This window comes from Dysidea avara, chromosome 10 (assembly GCF_963678975.1).
Source record: "Dysidea avara chromosome 10, odDysAvar1.4, whole genome shotgun sequence".
Taxonomy (NCBI): Eukaryota; Metazoa; Porifera; class Demospongiae; order Dictyoceratida; family Dysideidae; genus Dysidea; species Dysidea avara.
In genome coordinates, this window is record NC_089281.1 from 4,041,779 (window position 1) to 4,062,864 (window position 21,086).

General features: G+C 38.2%; 4 protein-coding genes across 5 annotated transcripts in view; 3 read left to right on the forward strand and 1 right to left on the reverse strand.

Moving 5' to 3' along the window:
- The window catches only part of LOC136237220 (uncharacterized), a 351,388-nt gene that overhangs the window by 18,809 nt on the left and 311,493 nt on the right, over positions 1 to 21,086 (forward strand). The gene's annotated exons all lie outside the window — the stretch shown is intronic.
- Positions 15,206 to 15,763, forward strand: LOC136268824 (ubiquitin carboxyl-terminal hydrolase 46-like). The gene is made up of 4 exons (XM_066064288.1): positions 15,206 to 15,288; positions 15,343 to 15,420; positions 15,476 to 15,557; positions 15,613 to 15,763. Exons 1-4 carry the CDS (start codon positions 15,239 to 15,241, stop codon positions 15,700 to 15,702), a joined length of 300 nt encoding a protein of 99 aa, XP_065920360.1. The 5' UTR covers positions 15,206 to 15,238; the 3' UTR covers positions 15,703 to 15,763.
- LOC136268827 (uncharacterized) lies at positions 15,970 to 17,891 on the reverse strand. Of its 2 annotated transcripts, XM_066064292.1 has the most exons (3): positions 17,411 to 17,891; positions 16,617 to 17,132; positions 15,970 to 16,544 (listed from the first exon to the last, which is right to left on the reverse strand). In XM_066064292.1, the coding sequence occupies exons 2-3, from the start codon at positions 16,914 to 16,916 to the stop codon at positions 16,131 to 16,133; spliced, it is 714 nt and encodes a 237-aa protein (XP_065920364.1). In that variant the 5' UTR covers positions 16,917 to 17,132; positions 17,411 to 17,891; the 3' UTR covers positions 15,970 to 16,130. The 2 variants fall into 2 exon arrangements, with proteins under 2 accessions (XP_065920364.1, XP_065920363.1); XM_066064291.1 differs by having other exon boundaries at positions 15,970 to 17,132; positions 17,411 to 17,890.
- Positions 18,049 to 19,486, forward strand: LOC136268826 (uncharacterized). Its single transcript, XM_066064290.1, has 2 exons — positions 18,049 to 19,042; positions 19,098 to 19,486. Exons 1-2 carry the CDS (start codon positions 18,190 to 18,192, stop codon positions 19,112 to 19,114), a joined length of 870 nt encoding a protein of 289 aa, XP_065920362.1. The 5' UTR covers positions 18,049 to 18,189; the 3' UTR covers positions 19,115 to 19,486.

Below are 21,086 nucleotides of genomic sequence, written 5' to 3' on the forward strand. Positions count from 1 at the left end.
GTTTTTGTATGTGTGCGACAAGAAAAGAAAAATAATAAGAAAAAAACGAAGAAACTGAGCCAATTTTTGAAGTCGCATATCTCGGTAACGCGTGAAGCGATTTCGCTCAAATTTGGAATGTGGAGTGCTGCTGTTGAAGGGCATGTCCACAGCAAAAATCGTCTTGTTTCATCAAGGATGCACAGAGCTACGGAGGTGCGAAAATTGCGTTTTCTTTCTTCCTGTCAATATACTCACGGGTGTTACGCGCCGGCTTCTTGGGCCGCATGACACACTACCGTGTGTCTTGATATGCCTCCACCATATAGGCTCCCCATACTAACCAACATGTTCAAAAAACTTGAAATGCTTCAGAGAAGAGCTGCAACGTTCGTGGATAACAAGTATCAGAACAACATCAGTGTTACTAGCTTGCTGAACTCTCTTGGCTGGCCAACCCTTGAAACTAGCTTAAAACTAAATTTAACTTACAAAATTTTAAAGAATTTGATTTTTATATCCCCTGACAATTTTATATAGATCTGTTACTTGTATCACCCATGGGCACCAACACCATCTACAACACTTACAATGTACTTGTGATTCTTATACTGACATTCATTTTTCTCTCAGCCTTAGATTGTGAAAATCCTTACCTTTAGATATAGCTACATGTGATGATTATGGTCAATTTACACAGAAACTGCAGAATTACTTAAGTATTGATTAATTAATTTTATAATCTGTAATTAATATATGCATTACACTCTGTATTGAGGTTTGTATATTATCCAGTGGTTGCACTTGTACTAGCTTGGGTGATTGATCGCTCTATGAAGGCTATCAGCCTGATATGGATGGGAAGTGTTACTTATTAGCTGTAACACGACTTTGCCTGATATGTATGCCCTCCACCCTTGGGATTGTGGCCCTCGGGAAGTCAGGTGTACATATTAGGCAAAGCCCTCATGCTCATGTTGCAACTATTACATATCACTCTAGGCACATTCACCTGATATGTGAAGGAAATAATAAGCACTCAACTTATTTCTTTTATACTTCAGTATCTGATGATTGATAGTGGTTTCAATGGCATTGGGAAATATCCTTCAGAATATTATTCACATGTATTATGCTTCACACGTATTATACTTTACACACAATGCCAGAAAAATTTTGATTGTGGGATCTAGTTTTTTTATTTTACCTAAATACTTAGAACTATAAATTATCCACCTATAGTTGTCCACTTTGCATTGTTCCATGGTCTGCTCAATAGCTGACACGTGGACATGGTGGGTAGAAATAAGCATCCACACATTACCCAAATGATTATTTTACTGATCATTCGTAGTTTACTAACTATTTACTCAGCAAAACTTAGCAACTATACAGAGCCTAGCCCAGCTGGTAAACCAAAACCCACAATTAAACACTCCATGTAACTCAATATAAGGAGTCAAGGCATACATATTTTTGACCAAGTTGGGCATCAAAGCCATGAGCAAATCATGTTCCAACGATATTTCCTGGGCAACATCAAGATATTGCCCGGATCTTGCTATGCATTTCCTCAACGGTAGTTCACCAGATCCTATCTGGCCGACTAATGATGTCACAAAGAAAAAGAGGAGCAATCTGGCCACACAAGACTACTCCAAGTGCCCAGGATTGAGCCAGAATTAGGTTAAGAATCACAATTGTGTGTATCTATTTAAGCCATATACTTGGCTATAAATACAGTATTTGAAAGGTTCTGCAATACATACGTATAGCACATACATATGTATACATGCCCTGGTATGCCAAACTATCTACAAAACCAATACTGTGACTACAATAGTGGTTGGGTACTGTATACACATGCACTCAGTATGAATCCTTGAAAATAAACTAATTGTGGTAAAAGCATAATGTTATGCATGCACTCTGAACCTTTCCTGTTTTGCTTTCATCAGTGCAACATAACATAGGCTTCTTTCACAAGAAATCAATCATCAAATAGTTGAGTTACTTATACAACATCTCATCAACTACATAAGAATCTCCATCTTGCACTTTGTTTAGAGAGATACAATTGTAACTTGGTGATTTAAACTATTCACATACATGTGCATAATAAGATGAGGATTCGAGTTAGCAACAGAAACGTTGCCAATAAACAAAATTCCCAGCACCAAAGAAAGTTTGGACATGCATGTGTGCAGTCAAAATATACATGCACCTGTAATAATTATGGACCACTACTAATATGAACCACGGTAGTGGTTCATAATAGAGGTTTCCCAAACTCCTAATAGAACACTCAACTAAACACCACCTCAGAAATCTCTTCCAACCTCAAAAGAAGCCTTAGAAATTAATATGAAAGGAATTAGGTCCACTAGCAAAAGATGAAGTCAAAGGACCTGGTGAAAGTACTTGTTAAAGAACTGAAATCTGCCTGCGGCATTTTGAGCCATTTTATTCATCTTATTATCCGCAGGGCTAGAGCAAAATGTGAGTACTTTTTGGGAATAACTTCCCTTCCTATGCTTTCTTCATGTCCATGATCTATTTTAATGCATATTGCAATGTTAACATCCACTTTCAAGCAAATTGCTTCTTGTAGGTTCACTTTGTCATTAATTTTCTGACTTAGTATCTGCAACAGAAACTGATGTGTTAATAAGTATCCAACCTATTCACATTAACATGTTCATTAAAAACCTTATACCAGAGCAGCAATGTTGTTGTTTACCACTGCACACTTGACTTATTCTGATCACCTAGCTGCCCAATATCAGAAGCCTTACTACTGCTGACCACAGCATGCTATATGTTGGATATATCAAAGTTGTATAGTACAAAGTACATTCAATAATAAGGAAACAATGCATTGGGTGTTTGCTAACACTGATACTATTAGCTAATTTCTAATGTACATGATGACTCGCTGAAAAAAGTAAAAGAAACAAGAGAAAAACAAGCTAGCATGTTGAACACACAGAGATCTCTATTCAGACTCAATGGATAGGGTAGAGACTAAGGAAAAACAGTAGTTTTCATAAATCAGGGGTAGGTAAGTACGTATACTGAAAAATGCTTCTGTATTTGAGTCCAAATAGAGATCTCTGTGTGTTTAACATGCTAGCTTGTTTGACTCTTGTTTATTTACTTTTTTCAGCATCCTCTATTCCCATGTATTAATTTTTTAGAATATTTTTACACTAGTAAAAATTGGATCTGGCAAGGTATCTTGGTACACTATATGTGACTGGCTCCTTAGTGGCTCATATGCAGCAATATTAAAGTATTTAGTTCTACACATGTAGTTGATTTCAGGTCATCATTGTAAAGGATGTTCTCAGTCCTATACATTGTCAATAGTTCCACGAAAAGACAAATAGTACATGTATTGTATAGGCACCAATATGAGACTACTGCACGTGCTGCAGGTTGACAGCAGCATCCACACTAGTACTTCTGAATGGATGTTCCATTCAGCAAAATACAGTGCAAAAATTTATTGCATGCTGCTTATTCTAGACAACGTTCAAAGTTACTATCCATAAAATGAAATTTTACTTTGATCCCAGAAATTTAACAGTGTGAATTCTGAATGTTAAGATTCTAATTCCTTGCATTCACAGGTTTTATCGGTCCTTAGTGAGATAGGAATTTTAATCCAACAGTGTGCATTTTACCATAGTACACCTCGTGACAAGAAAACGTTGATCATTAAACTTGAATAAACAAGTAAAAGTTCACAGAAACCCACCATGTATTTTGTGGGACTATTACATTTCACCGCAGCATCCTTTGGCTGCAAATAAGGTTTTATTTAATGTATAATTAAATCTTTACAATTGTACAATCATTGAGGAAATGTAACAGTATCTGATCTGCTAAAATATCGTCACATGATTGACATTACTTAGCTTCAGAATTGGTAGACAAACAATCCGGTCATTGAGTACTGAACTGCTACACACAATTAACTTGTGGGGTAAGTGGTTTCAGTCTTCAATTGTCATAGGGAAATAGCTAAATTTATATTATGTATTAGTGTTGAGAAATGTAAGGGATAATGAGATCTAGTTGATGATCACATGCACACTTATTTTGATGCTAAGATGGATGGCTATTATTTTGCAGCACAGCAAATGTCATGATCACTTGTACTTCAGAAACGGTGGTAAAACGTAAGTATTAATTCTTAAAAGGCTTTAGCTAACCTTTATAATAACAGTGGAGTATTTTCTGTAATGAAAAATGACCTCCTTCCCACATGGAAATCCAACTTTTTGTGGATGAGAACTAAGTAATCAAGTTTTCCTGGCCTAATGAGGAGTTCAGCTTGCTATAGATATAATTATTATGGACCCATGTGCATTTCATGTGGCAAAATATTCTTAGCAGGTTAGCTAAGAGTGCATGGAATAGTGCTTCAGATGCTAGTTTTCATATTCAGCAACTATGGATGATTCTCTCAATACTGTTATATGTTGTTATTGTTCTATTAGAGTATTTGACTGACTGCTCTATTAGAGTATCTCGATCTTGTGGGGAAGCAATGGCGGATCCAGTTGTCCGTTTCGCGTCTGCAAATCAGTATTTCACCAAGAATAGCAGACCATATTTCTTTGTACACATCATAGGCTTAGCTAGCACCTCGTGGTTGGGGGGCTACGCAATGGTAAAGATATTAAGCATGTGATAAAGCCTGCTAAGCTAGGGGGTCTGGGAGCATGCCCCCCCCCCCCCAGAAAAAAACTAATGCTCTGAAATTGAATTTCAGTGTACTTTTAGCGGTAAAAATCATGCCAGTAGCGCATACTTACTTGTGTAGATCATCTTCACTGCTGAACACCAAAATTAGAGGCGCTTATTACGATCGTCACTCTTAAGTGTTGCTGAGGACTTGGGTCTGCAGGCAGATAGTTTCATAACTACTTTATGGATTGCCGATTGATTGGAAAGGTGATTATATAGTAATCTGAATTGTTGGTAGTAGGTAGATTGTTGAGTACTTAAGAGATAACCTGAACTTGAAATGGCTAGCCAAATTATTGGGGGGGGGGGGGGCTATAGCCCCTACAGCAGCCCCGCTTCCTACACCTATGCTAGGCATTCCAGTATCCGAGATTTTTTAATAAAAGATTTCTCCGTATATTCCCCAATAAAGAACCCTGGCACAAAACAACAACTCGCGTTTAACTTGGGATTGTTCTGTAGTCCGAGCTCCAATGAGAATGAAAATCGCTATGGGGTTTGTCCACACGCTGATCATCATGAAAATCTTAGTTTTGTCGTGTGCGTACCATATAAGTGAGTTTTGTGTTGTTTCGTAATCTTTTCAAGTCTTGTAATGTATGTAGAATACTTTAAAACTTTTAAAAACGTAGTATCGGTGGTAGTCACTGGTGCTTACTTTAAAGTGCATAGTTACTTCGCTCGGGTTAGCGATTTTCAGCTCCAGAGCAACTTTCTGATGGCAGCTCAAAAATACAAACCACTTCAAAGTCAGCATAACAATGCCGTAATTGAAACCACAACTCCACCCTTAGGTATTGTTGCATCATTGTGGCACCTCCATTTTAGTTGTTTACCTCTATAAGTTGTTAACTTGATGTTTTTACTTACTTGAGATAGCAACTTACCTATGGATATACACCATTGAGAAGTGTGCAGTAAGTAAAACTTATTTGCTCACCACAAAACATACAAAGATCGCTGAGATCCAATAACATCTGAAGTTACTCTCATTACATGTACAAACTTGCAGCTAGAAGCAACTGCAGTTTCAAGATAGTCCAGATTGCTAGATGGCTTCCTGATTCAATTGTGCCATTTTTCCCTTTAAAATGTATGGGGAGCCCTGGAGAAAAAATATACCTTTTTTATAGTTTTAAAGCACTGTGCATGCCAAAGTAACTAATTCCAACCCAACAAACTATATATTTCTGAGATCGGCAATCAATACTCTATCTATTGAGCATATAAAAAGTCCATTTTTCCAAAATTTAAAAATTGGGCTGGAATGCCTACCTATGCACATGGTAACCTTGTATAACTGTTTGGACTTATAGAACGCATCATTGCCATGTTCCTGTTTTAGATGAGACGTCTTAGAAGCTACCACGAAATCGATTATGTAAGCATCACGTGTGATGTGTCAGTGTGTGGGCAGCTGAGGATGTGACTTGTACGAAAACATCTGAAATTGGGTTTCCAACTCAAAATAGGATGGTGCTTCCTTTGTTGTTTCTAGTGATTTTCACACAGACTGAACTTTAATATAAAACAAACAAGTGTTAATTTATTATTGGATTGCTAGTAGTATTGTCAACATAAGTTTAACACACAAAAACATACAAAAAGTGGTCACATGACCAAAAATATCATAATGGTTAAATTTGGCAGCTTATTAGAAAATCACTGTATTTTAGGGTGACCAAAGTCATAATTAGCTAGTGTATTTTCTTGTCTACATCTTGTAGTGCTTTAGCACATCCACTTTTTGGGTATTTACAGTTAAAACTGCACTGATATTGAAAGTAATAGACAGTTTAATAAATAAATATTTCTTTATTAAATTTTATTATTTATTATTACCGAGCAGCCAGAACTGCTGATGCGCTCAGGAAAAAATATATATATATCAAGACACACGGTAGTGTGTCTTGCGGCCCAAGAAGCCGGCGCGTAACACCCGTGAGTATATTGACAGGAAGAAAGAAAACGCAATTTTCGCACCTCCGTAGCTCTGTGCTTCCTTGATGAAACAAGACGATTTTTGCTGTGGACATGCCCTCCAACAGCAGCACTCCACATTCAAAATTTGAGCGAAATCGCTTCACGCGTTACCGAGATATGCGACTTCAAAAATTGGCTCAGTTTCTTCGTTTTTTTCTTATTATTTTTCTTTTCTTGTCGCACACATACAAAAACTGCTATAAAACGCGAACGCCACATCCGATTACCTTGTAATTTGGCACACAGAAGGGGGATATAAAAGCGTATCTCGGTACCAACTTTGGCTGGAATACGATAAACAGGCAAAGCGTTATGAGCGATTATTCAAGAAAAATAACACCAATATGTTGTCACGCCTACAGGGTAAACCGCGTATGGGAAGAAGCTGAAAATCGGTGGGTGAATAGGTTAACTATTGAACCTCAAACCTTTTGTGGTTTGAAAGAAATCGAGCTAAACACCAGGAAGATACAACGAAAAAACCAACAGTGTGTAACAATTACGCAATCGAGATTAGCTAATAAAAAAACGACTGCTTGCCACGCCTACCAGATAAACCGCTTAGGGTAATGCTTTGAAAATCGTTGTACAGATGGAGTAATCATCTTAGAAAGGCTCATCAATGGTGTAGAAGAATCAGACTTAAAGCCATGGAGTTATAACACGAAATCCAACTTGGTGCGGCGAGTGCGAGATCGAGATACTCTAATAGAGCAGTCATCCTAATAGAGCAGTCACCCTGAAGAGAATTCAAGAGATCAGCTAGAAACAAGAAACCTGTATAGAGATCAGCTACACACAAGTCACCCTGTAGAGAGATCAGCTAGAAGAAGTTACCTTGTAGGGAGTTCATGCAACTATGGAAAGAGATAGTTCAGCTAGAAGAAATCACCTTGTAGAGTTCAGCTACAAAGAAACCACCACGTAGAGAGTTCAGCTACAAACAAATCGCCCTGTGGAGAGATCAATAGAAGAAGTCACCTTGCAGAGAGTTCAGCTACAAAGAAACCATCATGTAGAGAGTTCAGCTACAAACAAATCTCCCTGTAGAGAGATTAGCTAGAAGAAGTTACCTTGTAGAGAGTTCAGCTACAAAGAAACCATCATGTAGAGAGTTCAGCTACAAACAAATCTCCCTATAGAGAGATCTGCTAGAAGAAGTTACCTTGTAGAGAGTTCAGCTTCAAACTAATCACCCTGTAGAAAAATCAGCTAGAAGAAGTCACCTTGTAGAGAGTTCAGTTACAAAGAAACCACCATGTAGAGAGCTCAGCTACAAACTAGTGACCTTGTAGAGACATCAGCTAGAAGAAGATACCTTGTAGAGAGTTCAGCTACAAAGAAACCATCATGTAGAGAGTTCAGCTACAAATAAATCTCCCTGTAGAGAGATTAGCTAGAAGAAGTTACCTTGTAGAGAGTTCAGCTTCAAACAAATCACCCTGTAGAAAGATCAGCTAGAAGAGGTCACCTTGTAGAGAGTTCAGTTACAAGAAACCACCATGTAGAGAGCTCAGCTACAAACTAGTGATCTTGTAGAGACATCAGCTAGAAGAAGTTACCTTGTAGAGAGTTCAGCTACAAAGAAACCATTCTTTAAAGAGCTCAGCTGCAAACAAATCACCTGTACAGAATTCAGCTACAAACAAATCACCCTGTAGAAAGATCAGCTAGAAAAAATTACCTTGTAGAGAGTTCAGTTACAAAGAAACCACCATGTAGAGAATTCAGCTACAAACTAGTGACCCTGTAAAGACATCAGCTAGAAGAAGTTACCTTGTAGAGAGTTCAGCTACAAACAAACCACCCTGTAGAGAGATCAGCTAGAAGAAGTTACCTTGTAGAGAGTTCAGCTACAAAGAAACCACCATGTAGAGAGTTCAGCTGCAAAGAAATCACCCTGTAGAAAATTCTGCCACAAACAAATTGTCCTGTAGAAAGATCAGTTAGAAGAAGTTACTTAGTAGAGAGTTCAGCTACAAAGAAACCATTCTGTAAAGAGCTCAGCTGCAAACAAATCGCCTGTACAGAATTCAGCTACAAACAAATCACCCTGTAGAGAGATCAGCTAGAAGAAGTTATCTTGTAGATCGTTCAGCTACAAATAATTCATCCTGTAGAGAGAGCATCTAGAAGAAGTCACCTTGTAGGGTGTTCAGTTACAAAGAAACCACCATGGAGATTTCTGTAATCAATATAATTATGTATTATATATATAATTTGTACATTTACTGATAAAATATTTAAAGTACATCTACTTCATCTTTTCTTCTTCCTGTGGTAAAAAAAAAGATAGGTTAAAAAAGCCCCAAAGGTGGCTATAGGCCGGCTTTAGGGTATACAAATGCAAAAAGAAATGAAATCTAATCCAAAACAGCCAAGCTGTAAAAAAAGTGTGCGGCCCTCAAAAAGGCTATGGTGAAAAAAGATGTGAAATCCAAGGTGGCGGCCAAGAAATGGCTGTGATGGTAGGTTAATGGTAAAAATTTTAATAACGACAATTCAGGTGAATTTTTGTGCCGCTTGGTCTTGGCACAAAATTCACCTGAATTGTCATTATTAAAATTTTTACCATTAACCTACCATCACAGCCATTTCTTGGCCGCCACCTTGGATTTCACATCTTTTTTCACCATAGCCTTTTTGAGGGCCGCACACTTTTTTTACAGCTTGGCTGTTTTGGATTAGATATATATTAGCTAGCACTTGTTTGGTTTATCTTTAGGTCAGCCTGTGCAAAATTATCAGAAACAATGAAAAAGGCTGAGGAATTGTTTATTAATTTTGCCATGGAAATCCTATTTGAATTGACTTTTGGCCACATGACCACTTTTTGGATAATTACATATTATGAAATTGTGCTGGTAGTGACTGCTGCAAACATTCCAATAACAAATTAGCACTTTTTGCTTTATCTTAAAGGTAAATCTGTGCAAAAATCTCCAAAAACAACAAAACAAAGCACCTCCCTATTTTGAGTGGAAACCCTAGCTGTTTAGTGGCTATGCTTTAAAAAATTCCTTCTTCGAAAATAACCCATTTTATAGAACTTTGCATGGGCGAGATCAAAGGAAAAGTGTACTTTAAGTAAATTTTATGAAGTACACTTAACTCTGACAAACAGTGACCAGTAAGCAGGGGCGGATCCAGACTTTTAAAAAGGGGGGTTCCACTTTGGAATTGCAACTTCAGCCTAACTGTAAGTTGAAGACCAAAAAAAAAAAGGTGATTACCTGCTGACAATAGCTGCCCATCACCATAGATGCCCTCACCAACTAAATTTCCTTATTTATTACTGTATACATAGCTTGCTACACCGCTCCTCAAAAGACTACTGTGACTGCTCTATTAGAGTATCTCGATTTGACTGCCCTATTAGAGTATCTCGAGTAAGAGAGGCTTTTTCAAAAGGGGGGTTCCATGGAACCCTTTGAACCCCCCTGGATCCGCTCCTACTAAGAGTGCTTATGTATATGTTAAAGCATAGCCACGAGTGCTATATGAAAAATCAGTAAAGTACGAGGCGCGCGGACGAGATGCTAATAAAGCACGAGGCGAAGCCGAAGCCGAGTGCTTTATTAGCATCTCGTCCGCGCGCCTCGTACTTTATTTTTCATATAGCACGAGGTTTAAATGATTTATGGAACTTTCTACTCGTGTAGCTTCACCATACACTAAGACTCGTAATTAACACGCGTTGCACGAACTATTAGCAGCCTGAACGCACACGAACTAGTTTAACAAAGTAACTCACACGTATTTCACCATAGTTTGGCATGGTAGACGTTCATCGCGTATTTTGGCAGGTTTTGCTTGCAACCCACAATCGATTCTATTGTGAGTCACAGTAAAATAATTCCGTGATATCTCCAGGACTTGTCCGTTTACATTAACAAACGTAACAGCAACGTTACCTTCTCCCACCCATCATCGAAGCATTTAGGTATGTCTATAAAAGCAATCCAGTGGTAAAAGTAGTATTTGCTGGGGTGATTGATCACTCAGCGTGGCGAGGCTATCAGTCTTCACCGGCGTGGGTGATTAGTCGTACTAGCGCGAGCCCCTTAGGCTATTAGCCTGCACTAAGGCACGTGGGCAACTGTGCTTTATTGCCCACAAAGAGTGCTTCATTTGTTCAATAAAGCACTCTTTGTGGTCATGAAGCACTGTTGGCCGGCTGAGAGTGTACTTTATGAAAAGCTGCTGCCCTACGAACTTCAAGTGCTGCCGGACCTTCTGGAATTGATGCTCACAGTTGGTGAAGACTGTGTTCCTCCTTCCGCTGTGCTTCGGATGAACTTTGTTCTTCCATCGCTTTATTAGCCCGTCATTTGTGTACCATGTTTGTTGATCCTGTTATGATTTCCCCCCTGATGGCTTGTCGGCTGATAGCTTTAGACAAGAGACCAGGTGTCCGACCTATTGGCATTGGTGAAATAGTTAGACGTATTATTGCTAAAGCTGTTTTGTGTGTGATTGGTGAAGATGTTCAGTTTGCTGCGGGCTCTTTGCAACTGTGTGCAGGACAACCATCAGAAGGGGAAGCCGCTGTTCATGCTATGAGGGAAGCTTTTAATGATGATGATACTGAGGGTATGCTACTAATTTACGCTACTAATGCTTTCAACTCTCTTAATAGAGCCGTGGCTTTGTACAACATCCAGCATCTCTGTCCATCATTTTCCACCATTCTAATAAATACTTACCGACACCCTGCTTACCTCTTTGTTGATGGTGATGTTCTCTACTCTGAGGAAGGGACAACTCAAGGTGACCCACTTGCAATGCCATTTTATGTTCTAGCCACTGTACCTTTAATTCAGAAACTCACTGTACCTGTCACTCAGGTGTGGTATGCAGATGATGCTGCTGCCTGTGGTAAAATTTCTGCTCTTCGTATGTGGTGGGACCAAGTTTCCTCACTGGGCCCTAGCTTTGGTTACTTCCCTAATGCAAAGAAGACATGGCTTGTTACTAAGACTCAGTTTTGCTCTGTTGGTAAGGAATTGTTTCATGACACAGCTGTAAATGTTACATCTGATGGCAGGCCTCACCTTGGTGCCCCAGTTGGCACCTCTGAGTATGTGGAAAGATTTACTTTTGATAAGATTAGCCAGTGGGTTTCTGAAGTTAATACACTCTCCTCCATCGTTATCTCCCAACCTCATGCTGCTTATACATGTTTTACTCATGGACTATTTAGCCGTTGGCTGTATGTAACACGTATAGTCCCTGATACATCTTCTGGTTTCCAGTCACTCGAGAAAGCCTTATTGACAAAGTTTATTCCAGCCTTGACTGCCCTTGACCCTCCTGGTGCTCTTTAACGTTCACTCTTTGCCCTTCCAACTAGATTTGGTGGTCTAGGCATTGTTGCACCTGATTCTTTATCATCTATTGAGTTTTCTGCTTCAATGTATGTCACAGCACCCTTACAATCACTCATTTTATCACAGAAGTTTGGCTATACTGCCGATACTCGTTGTAGTCTGCCCTCCCGTAAGCTTGACATTAAACAATCCAAGACTATCAATTTGTCCACTCCTTCTAAGGAACTTTTCTCTAAGCTTACTCCCACTCTTCAGAGGGCTGTTACTTTAGCACAGGAAAAGGGTGCTTCTAGCTGGCTTACTGCCCTACCTGTGCAGGAACATGGTTTCTCCCTACACAAGACTGCCTTTCAAGATGCCCTTGCTTTGGGGTATGGCTGGATGCCCTCTCGTACACCTTCCCACTGTGCGTGTGGTACCAACTTTTCTGTTGATCATGCCCTATCTTGTCCAAAGGGTGGATTCCCTTCAATACGCCACAACGAAGTGAGGGATATCACAGCTGAATTGTTATCTGAAGTGTGCCATGATGTGGAGGTTGAGCCCCATCTGCAGCCTCTAAGTGATGAAAGATTTCAACAGAAGACAGCCAACACTCAGGATGGCGCACGCTTGGACATTGCCATGAATGGATTTTGGGGTGGTCGTTATGAAAAATGTTATACGGACGTCAGAGTTTTTAACCCACTTGCACCATCCAACAGTGGAACCACCCTTCAGTCATGTTACAGGAAACACAAAATAACAAAGAAGAGAGCTTATGAGTTGCGAATCCGTGAAGTGGAACACAGTTCTTTTACCCCTCTAGTGTTCTCTGCTTCCGGGGGAATGGGCCATGAAGCCAGTGTTTTTCTACAAGCGATTGGCGAGTTTATTGTCTGACAAATGGAATGACCCTTATGCCACAGTACTAGGATGGATTAGATGTAGATTGTCATTTTGTTTACTGCGTTCAGCAATCCAATGCATTAGAGGAGCATGATCTTCACAAGGTCGTTACATCAAAAGTGCTCCTGTGGCCTTGGTGCAATCAGAGACTCAGTTTTTGATTTAATTGTTTAACTGTTATTTGTATGTTCTAATCTTATTTTCTTTATATCTTCAAAAAAAAAAAAAAAAACTTTATGAAATTTAAAGTACACTTTCCCTTTGATCTCGCCCACGCAAAGTTCTATAAGTATATGTTAAAGCATAGCCACGAGTGCTATATGAAAAATAAAGTACGAGGTGCGTGGCCGAGATGCGAAACGGGATTGACTAAGTTCACCCAATCCCATGTCACTCACGTGACTAGTATTATGTACCACACTACTTGCGGTGACTCACGACGTGACGTAAGTTATAGTTATATCCCGGTACGAGGGTGATATTATTGTTATTACACGGGGTCTATTCGTCGGAGATCTGATGCAATCACGTGAGATAACGTGACCATTGCGCGAATCATAACACGTGGATGTCAATGGGTTTATTTGGTTTTGTCAATAAGGGAAACATGTTTCCTTAACTGTATACTGCAGTGTTTGATAAAGATTCCGAAGTTGTGCAGCCTGTGGGTTTCGCATGGAGATCGTGATCACGATGCCTACACTAGTGGTACGACATAATTAGCTAATTTAATTAACTATTATACTTACCTATATACAAGCTGGCAGAGTGCGTTTACAACTTGTCATTCCAGGTGATTTAGTTTGTGAGCTAAAGAGATTGTGTAATCACGTTTTGCATAAAAGCAGTTTGGAACAGGTTTATCCTAAAAACATTGTGAAGTTTGTACCTAGTAAGTTCCTGCATATATTGTAATTAGCTGTATACCAGTTACCACGCTTGCTTCAAAACAGAGAATTCCAAGTTTGACTAATCATAACTCTTCATGTCTTTAACTTATCACCTTCATATTACATGCTACATTAAGGGAATAATTTCAAGCTGGTAACTATAATACTAATAATAATAATTGAAGTTATAGATCATGCAATTGAAAGGCTATATAAGACACCTTCCACTATCACAATATACTGTGGTATAGGAATCATTGATAGTTGGAAGCCCGGAATGCAAGCTGATTCACATGAGTTGCTAATGGGAATACTAAACAGTGGACCAGCCATTGCTGCAAATGTTAACAGCTTGATCCAATATGATGTGCTTACAAAAGGTAGGTATGTGTTTGTGGGGCTATTTAGTTATACCACTGAGCACACCATGCACACCATTATGGGGAGTTACACACCATAAATCCTGAATGTTCATGTGAATTAAAGCTTTGCTCATGAGTTGATCATGATAGCTAGTAATTGCTGTATTTCAAACTGGTGACAAAAGAATCTTCTGTTTTTTCAAAAGGTACTTACTGTACTTCTGTTTCTTTAAAAGGTATTAACTTTACTAAGTGCTTTTAAAAATGATTTGTTGCTTAAGTTCCCAGACAAAACGATCCTGCAAGAACTTTAAGCAAGATCTTGCAAGAGAATTCAGTCATTTCTTGCAGGATTTTGCAGGAATCCTGCAAAATCCTACAAGAGCGTTCCAGGATCTTGCAAGAGAATTATCTTGCAAGAGAATCTGGTCATTTCTTGCAGGAACTTGCAGGACTCCTGCAGGATCTTGCAGGATCGTTTTTGCTGGGTTCCCTCATGATTTATGGTATCTTTGAATTGACAACCTTTACATGATACTATATACTTTTATTTACAAGTTGCATTGTATTATAATTGTTTAATGTTATGGTATGATGTATTTAACTAGTTACGTGTGACAGCTGCTGTTACATTTCCACAACCACTACCAAATACAGTCATCTGAGCATACCGATTTTTTCCAATTCCAGTAAGCATACGCATAAACATGTACCACATGATAAGATTCCAGTAGTGTTTGAAATCATGGTCAGACATCTAACACCACAAAATTGGTGATAATGCAAACATACTCAGATATATCATATGATCAGCCATAATGCACTCATTGTTGTAAGACAAACTGCTTATTAGACTTGACAATGTTTCAAGGCAAATACATACATTAATGCTTGTACAAGTATAGCTGATAAAAATTAATATCACGTGTCCTAGCCGTGATCCTAGCATTTTGTCAGCCTCATTGTTCACAAGTATTTATTGTTTAATAAATAATATTATGCTTATTTGCAGATGTATAATTCAACTTTTGCAAAAGCCATTCAGGCTGAAATGCACAAAACTGAACAGCTTATTGGCAAAAACAAATATTATTGTGAAAGGTATTGGTGTAAGTAATGCACTATACTACACGAATTTAGAACTGACTATCACAGGTGTCAGAAACATACCAACGCTGAGATTGATCACTGTGTTAGAACACTGCCAACAATTTTGATAATTCACATCAAACGGTACACGATATGACTTCAAGTGTATGCACTACCAAATGCAGTCTTTCTGTTTTAGATTTGAAGGGACAAGTAAAGGTATCAAAAAACTTTGCTCACCAATGGATGTTCTTTGTCAAGTATTCATTCATCACAATGATGTATGCAGAAATAGAATGCAATGATATGTTGTAATGCATAATGTATGTATAATAGGATGATTGTGTCACCACGTTTAGCTACAGCTTGCAAGCTTCAGTTGTACATAGTGGAACAGATGCAGCAAGTGGTCATTATGTTGCTTAAATACTCATCAATGATAAATGGTTTCTATTTGACGACACAAATATTATCCAAGTTTGTGAAGCTCATGTATTAAACAACAATCATACTTACTGATTTATCAGAGAACTAATAAATTTGAAGAGGTGCGTAAGTACATTCTTAGGGTACGGTGAGTGGATTGTATTGCTATCTGCTAGCTCGGTAAGACCAGCCTAACTAATGAAACCATGGCAAACAGAATGAAAGGAAACAAGTAAGAAGCTATTAACATGCAAATTAATGGTCAAGTTTTGCATATACCATTAATATAATGACAATAAATATTCATTAAAATTTGCATGTTTGCTTTTTCTTACAATCATAGTTGTAAGTCAGATATTCTAAAGTATAAACAAGCAAGTAGTGGTGGTCAGACATGTCCAGTAAGCGGTTCATTTAAAACAAATCCACTAAATCAGGTATGCACACTGATGCTGAATAATATGTGGGATTCTCTGTTTTACATCAGCCACACCTTGGAGTATCATCTCAGCCATTGTCAGCAACATCACATAAATCAGTGCCAGTATCATCATGTCAGTCAGTGCCAGTGTCGATACATCAGTCAGTGCCAGTATTGCCATGTAAGTCAGTTCCGGCATCATCACGTCAGTCAGTGCCAGTATTGTCACATAAGTCAGTTCCACCATCGTTATACCAGTCAGTGCCAGTGTCATCACCTCAGTCAGTGCTAGTGTCATCAAGTCAGTCAGTGCCAGTGTTGTCACATCAGTCAATATCAGAATCATTGTGTCAGTCATTGCCAGAATTGTCACCTCAGACAGTGCCAGTGTCATCACATCAGTCATTGCCAGTGCCAACACCTCAGTCTGTGCCAGTGTCATCACCTCAGTCTGTGCCAGTGTCACCACATCAGTCATTGCCAGTGTCAACACCTCAGTCTGTGCCAATGTCATCACCTCAGTCAGTGCCAGTATCATCACTTCAGTCAATGCCACCGTCCTCACTTCAGTCAGTGCTAGTGTCATCACATCAGTCATTGCCAGTGTCAACACCTCAGTCTGTGCCAGTGTCATCACCTCAGTCAGTGTCAGTATCATCACTTCAGTCAGTGTCACTGTCATCAAGTCAGTCAGTGCCAGTGTCATCACCGCCAGTGTTGTCAGGTCAGTCAATGCCAGCATCTTCGTATCAGTTAGCAGCAGTGTTGCTAAATAAATCAGTGCCATTGTCATCACATTGGTCAGTGCCAGTATATTTGTGTCAGTGTCAAGTCTGTCGACACCTCAATCAGTGCCACTGTCATTGTGCCACTGTCATTGTGCCATTCAGTGCCGACGTCATCACCTCAGTCAGTGGCAGTATCATTACCTTAGTCAGCACCAGTGTGGTCATATCAGCCAGTGTCAATGTCTTCACATCAGTCTGGTGTGCAGTCCCAAAATGAACATCTGCAAGATAGCAAAGTTAGCTCCACATTTAGCTATATAATACACATAAGTGTACTTTTCCCCACAGTCAAACACAGTTGTTGATTATACTGAGGGAAGCTCTGTTACCGATGTCCATAAAGAGAAACAAGTACATATTAATTGTGTACTCCACAGTATTACTTAAGTATAATGTACATAGAAATGTAATGGGAAAACTAAGGAAACATCACGAATTCAAGAAAGAAATAACACAGGTATTATAGTTGACTTACATTATGTATGTATGTACTACGTACCTTGTTTATGGTCACTACCAATCTGTTAAATTAGAGATGCCACAGTGGACTAGTTTTATTCAAGATGCTCATGTAGATCATGGTTTTATACATGGTGTAGTCAAAAATGAAACTGAACTTGAGAGGTTATTAGAGCTTCACAGTCGTGCCACTTTATCTGACTACATTAGCAGGTATATTGCAAAAACATAATAAGACATGTGCATAATGCATGTAACAGCACAGCATATAAAACAAACATATACTGTACTGTGTTTCATACTAACATTAATATACCAATGTAGTCATAGAGATGACTATGCCAAATGCCATTTAATGAGAAAGGAGTCTCCATGAATTTTATGGAAATATGGAGTAATTGCAAGTGACAACATTCCATTTTTGATTGTCAAATCAAGTGAGTTTCAGTGCCAATATGGACACCCAAAAAAGAATAGTTCAACTAAAACACAGGTACAGTATACATGAATAGTAATTAAGCATTGCCATGAAACTAACCGTGATGACCACAGATATTCTAAGAAACAGAAACACCGATTTCACATCCAGAAAAACTGAAAAATTGGATGCTCAGCAACTATTATTGTAAAGGAATTACTGAAGTAGGTTATGCTGATTTTCAATTGTGACTAATTGTGTTATGTTACAGATTTCCAACTCGTGCTGCACCACCAAATGCTACAAGAACACAAAGAGAAAATCTAGTGCATGACTTAAGAAACAAATTATCTAAAGGAATATCAAGGGGAATCAGTAGTTTTTATGTGACTCTGCCATTCATGGAAACACATAGTCATCCACTTCTTGGTGCCGCTAGAAGAATGCATCCTACCATTCGCAGTAAAATATTTGAGTTGGTGGAAGATGGCATCACCAATTCAAAAGTTATCAAGAAGCTACTTAGAAAGTTTGTTAAAGAGATAAGTAAAAAAGACTCTGTATCACCTAATCCTACCGACCGTGCCTTTTACCCACTTGAAAAGGATATAATTAATGCTGTGCATGCAGCTGTATCATTTGGCAAGTACTCTGTTTTAGACCAAATTCATCTAGATACGCTAGTGCAACAATGGATTGAAGATAATAAAGGAAAATCTAACTTTGAACAAAAGCATATATATTTTAGGAAATGCTCAACGGAAGAGGGAGATGATGTTAAAATAGAAATACCAAAAACTACCAGTGATCCATTTGTTGATGATTTCGATGAGAGTGAAGATGAACAACCAGAAGTTGATGACAGTGAAGATACATCAATAGGATCAGCATTTTTGTTTGTGCATCAGGAAGGATGGCAACAGCAACTGTTAATTAAATACAGCAACACAATGACTCTATTAGATGCCACATATAAGACCACCAAGTATACTTTACCTCTGTTTTTGTTATGTGTAAGAACAAACAACGGTTATATTCCAGTAGCAGAATTTATTGTTGACCGAGAAACTGGAACATCAATTGCAGAAGCCCTTCACATCATTGCTGGTTGGAACAATGAGTGGAAGCCTCCTTGTTTTATGGTTGACTACAGTGAAGCAGAGCTCAATGCAATTCTTGCAGTATTTCCAAGTGCTGATGTTTACTTGTGTGAATTTCATAGGGAGCAAGCATGGACTAGATGGATACGAAATGGTACATATTATGCACACCTAGACATGCCAATTTTCAAAGGATGTATATTTTGTAGATACCACAGCAACTTAATTGTCTTCAAAACTTTCATCCTAAAACAATTACTTTTAAGATTTAGTCTATGCTATACAGTATAAAAGCTGAGTGATATCTGAAAATAAAACCATGAAAATCCTGAAGTTGGTTTATCTGTGAAATTATATACACTGCATAATTATGTGGTATATCAATATACGTACAAACTTACACATACACTGTAGCCTTAAATACATTATAGACACAGGTTCGTAGCTTTATATCAGACAACAGGTAGTATGAAAACGAAATAAGCATTGTCAAAATAAAGTACACATTGTCAACTCTGGAAACGTGTAGACAATATAATTCAAGTTAGTGTGAATTATAAAATAGCATTTCATAGATTTTGTCTAGTAAAGTGGGTGTTTTTACTTTTTTATTATTTGTTTACTGTACAGAAACCTCCATATGGAGTATATAGTACAACAGATTAAATTAAGTAGTGATTGTACTTAGCTATAATTAATACATTGTTTAAATGTGCTTAAGGTAGGTGATTCCACAGTACTGCTGGATAGGTTATTCCATAATTTAATTGTAGAGGGGTAATAAGAGTAAAGGTAAGAATCAATTCTGGAGTGTGGCTGCAAAAATCGTTGATCGTGACCTCGTGTTTGGCTTGCTGTTGGGATTAAATAGGTTCCATTATCGATGTGAACTTGTCTATGCACCATTTTATACATCATAACTAGCTTCAAATTGTTCCGTCGCTGTTCAAGAGTTGGTAGATTCAGGTGATCTAGTATCTCAGTTACACTAGCCCAGGGTGAATAATTGTTTGTAATAAACCTTGCAGCTCTTCGTTGGACCATTTCTAACTTGTAGATGCTACTGTTAGTGTATGGAGACCAGACAGTTGATGCATACTCTAAGATAGGACGTACCATTGCTAGATAACACAGCTTCTTAGTTTGTTGAGTGCAAGAGCTAATATTATGTCGCAAAAAGGCATTGGTGAGTTTGCTTTACAGGTAACATGTTGGATATGGTTTGTCCATTTCAGGTGTTCATCTATTGTTACTCCCAGGTAAGTAGCACTGGTAGATCTACAAATTTGATGTTGTTTCAGAAAATATGTTGAGTTAGTTGTTAATATCCTGTTAGTGATCTTGAGGTGTACACATTTGCTAAGGTTGAAAAACATTTGCCAGTCTTCACTCCACCTCACTATGGCATCAAGGTCTCTCTGCAATACTAAAGTGTCTTCATTTGAATAAATCAGTCTAAAAATAAGTATATCATCAGCGTAGAGTCGTATCTGAGAGTTCAAAGTGTGTCTCTAAAATATTTAGATGTACATAGCACAACTTCAGTATCTTATGAGCCATATAAGCTAGTTTTGCACTGTAAATACTATGGTTCATGTGAAATTCCACAGATTGATTTGCAATTTTCAGTAGGCCTAAAAGGGTTTCAAACTCCCATTGGTTGTTGACTTTAAACTTATATTTAATTGCTACCTGTGTATGCGTATGTTTATATAAATTGGTTCATGAGAAACTGAATATGTCTCATTATTGTATATTATACTATAAGTAAAAATGAATTGACTGAAGATCAACGGAGTCAGCTCCTTACTCTACTCCGTGAATTGGCTTTTTCTGAAAACATGACACTATATCATCGTAGACTGAAGGCTCTGTACAAAAGTGATGCTTATAAGAAGAATGTACGTGTGCAAACATACCTCCAGAGAAATTGGCTAGGATGTGTTAAGGTAAGAGCGAAGATCTATGTATAGTAACAAACATATAACGAGGGAGCATAAAACAATTGTGTTGCTATTAATTCTTATTTTTAAAGGTTGAGCCTGAAATAATGGTATTGTGATAATAAAAGTTTTACCACAACAGTAATGATGCCAAAATATATGTGGACCGCTGAGGAAAAACCTGACTTGTTTGCATAATTCTGTTTGAGATGAATGCCATTGAAATACATTATGTAAAAAACGTGTGCTATATAA

What these genes read in the sequence shown, in the direction of transcription:
- LOC136268824 (XM_066064288.1), top strand. Translation starts at nt 15,239, where the DNA reads ATGCACAAAACTGAACAGCTTATTGGCAAAAACAAATATTATTGTGAA. An exon ending in AACAAATATTATTGTGAAAG is followed by an intron (nt 15,289 to 15,342) that starts GTATTGGTGTAA and finishes TGACTATCACAG; the next exon opens with GTGTCAGAAACATACCAACG. An exon ending in TATTCATTCATCACAATGAT is followed by an intron (nt 15,558 to 15,612) that starts GTATGCAGAAAT and finishes TATGTATAATAG; the next exon opens with GATGATTGTGTCACCACGTT.
- LOC136268827 (XM_066064291.1), bottom strand. Translation starts at nt 16,916, where the DNA reads ATGACAATGGCACTGATTTATTTAGCAACACTGCTGCTAACTGATACG.
- LOC136268826 (XM_066064290.1), top strand. Translation starts at nt 18,190, where the DNA reads ATGGAAACACATAGTCATCCACTTCTTGGTGCCGCTAGAAGAATGCAT.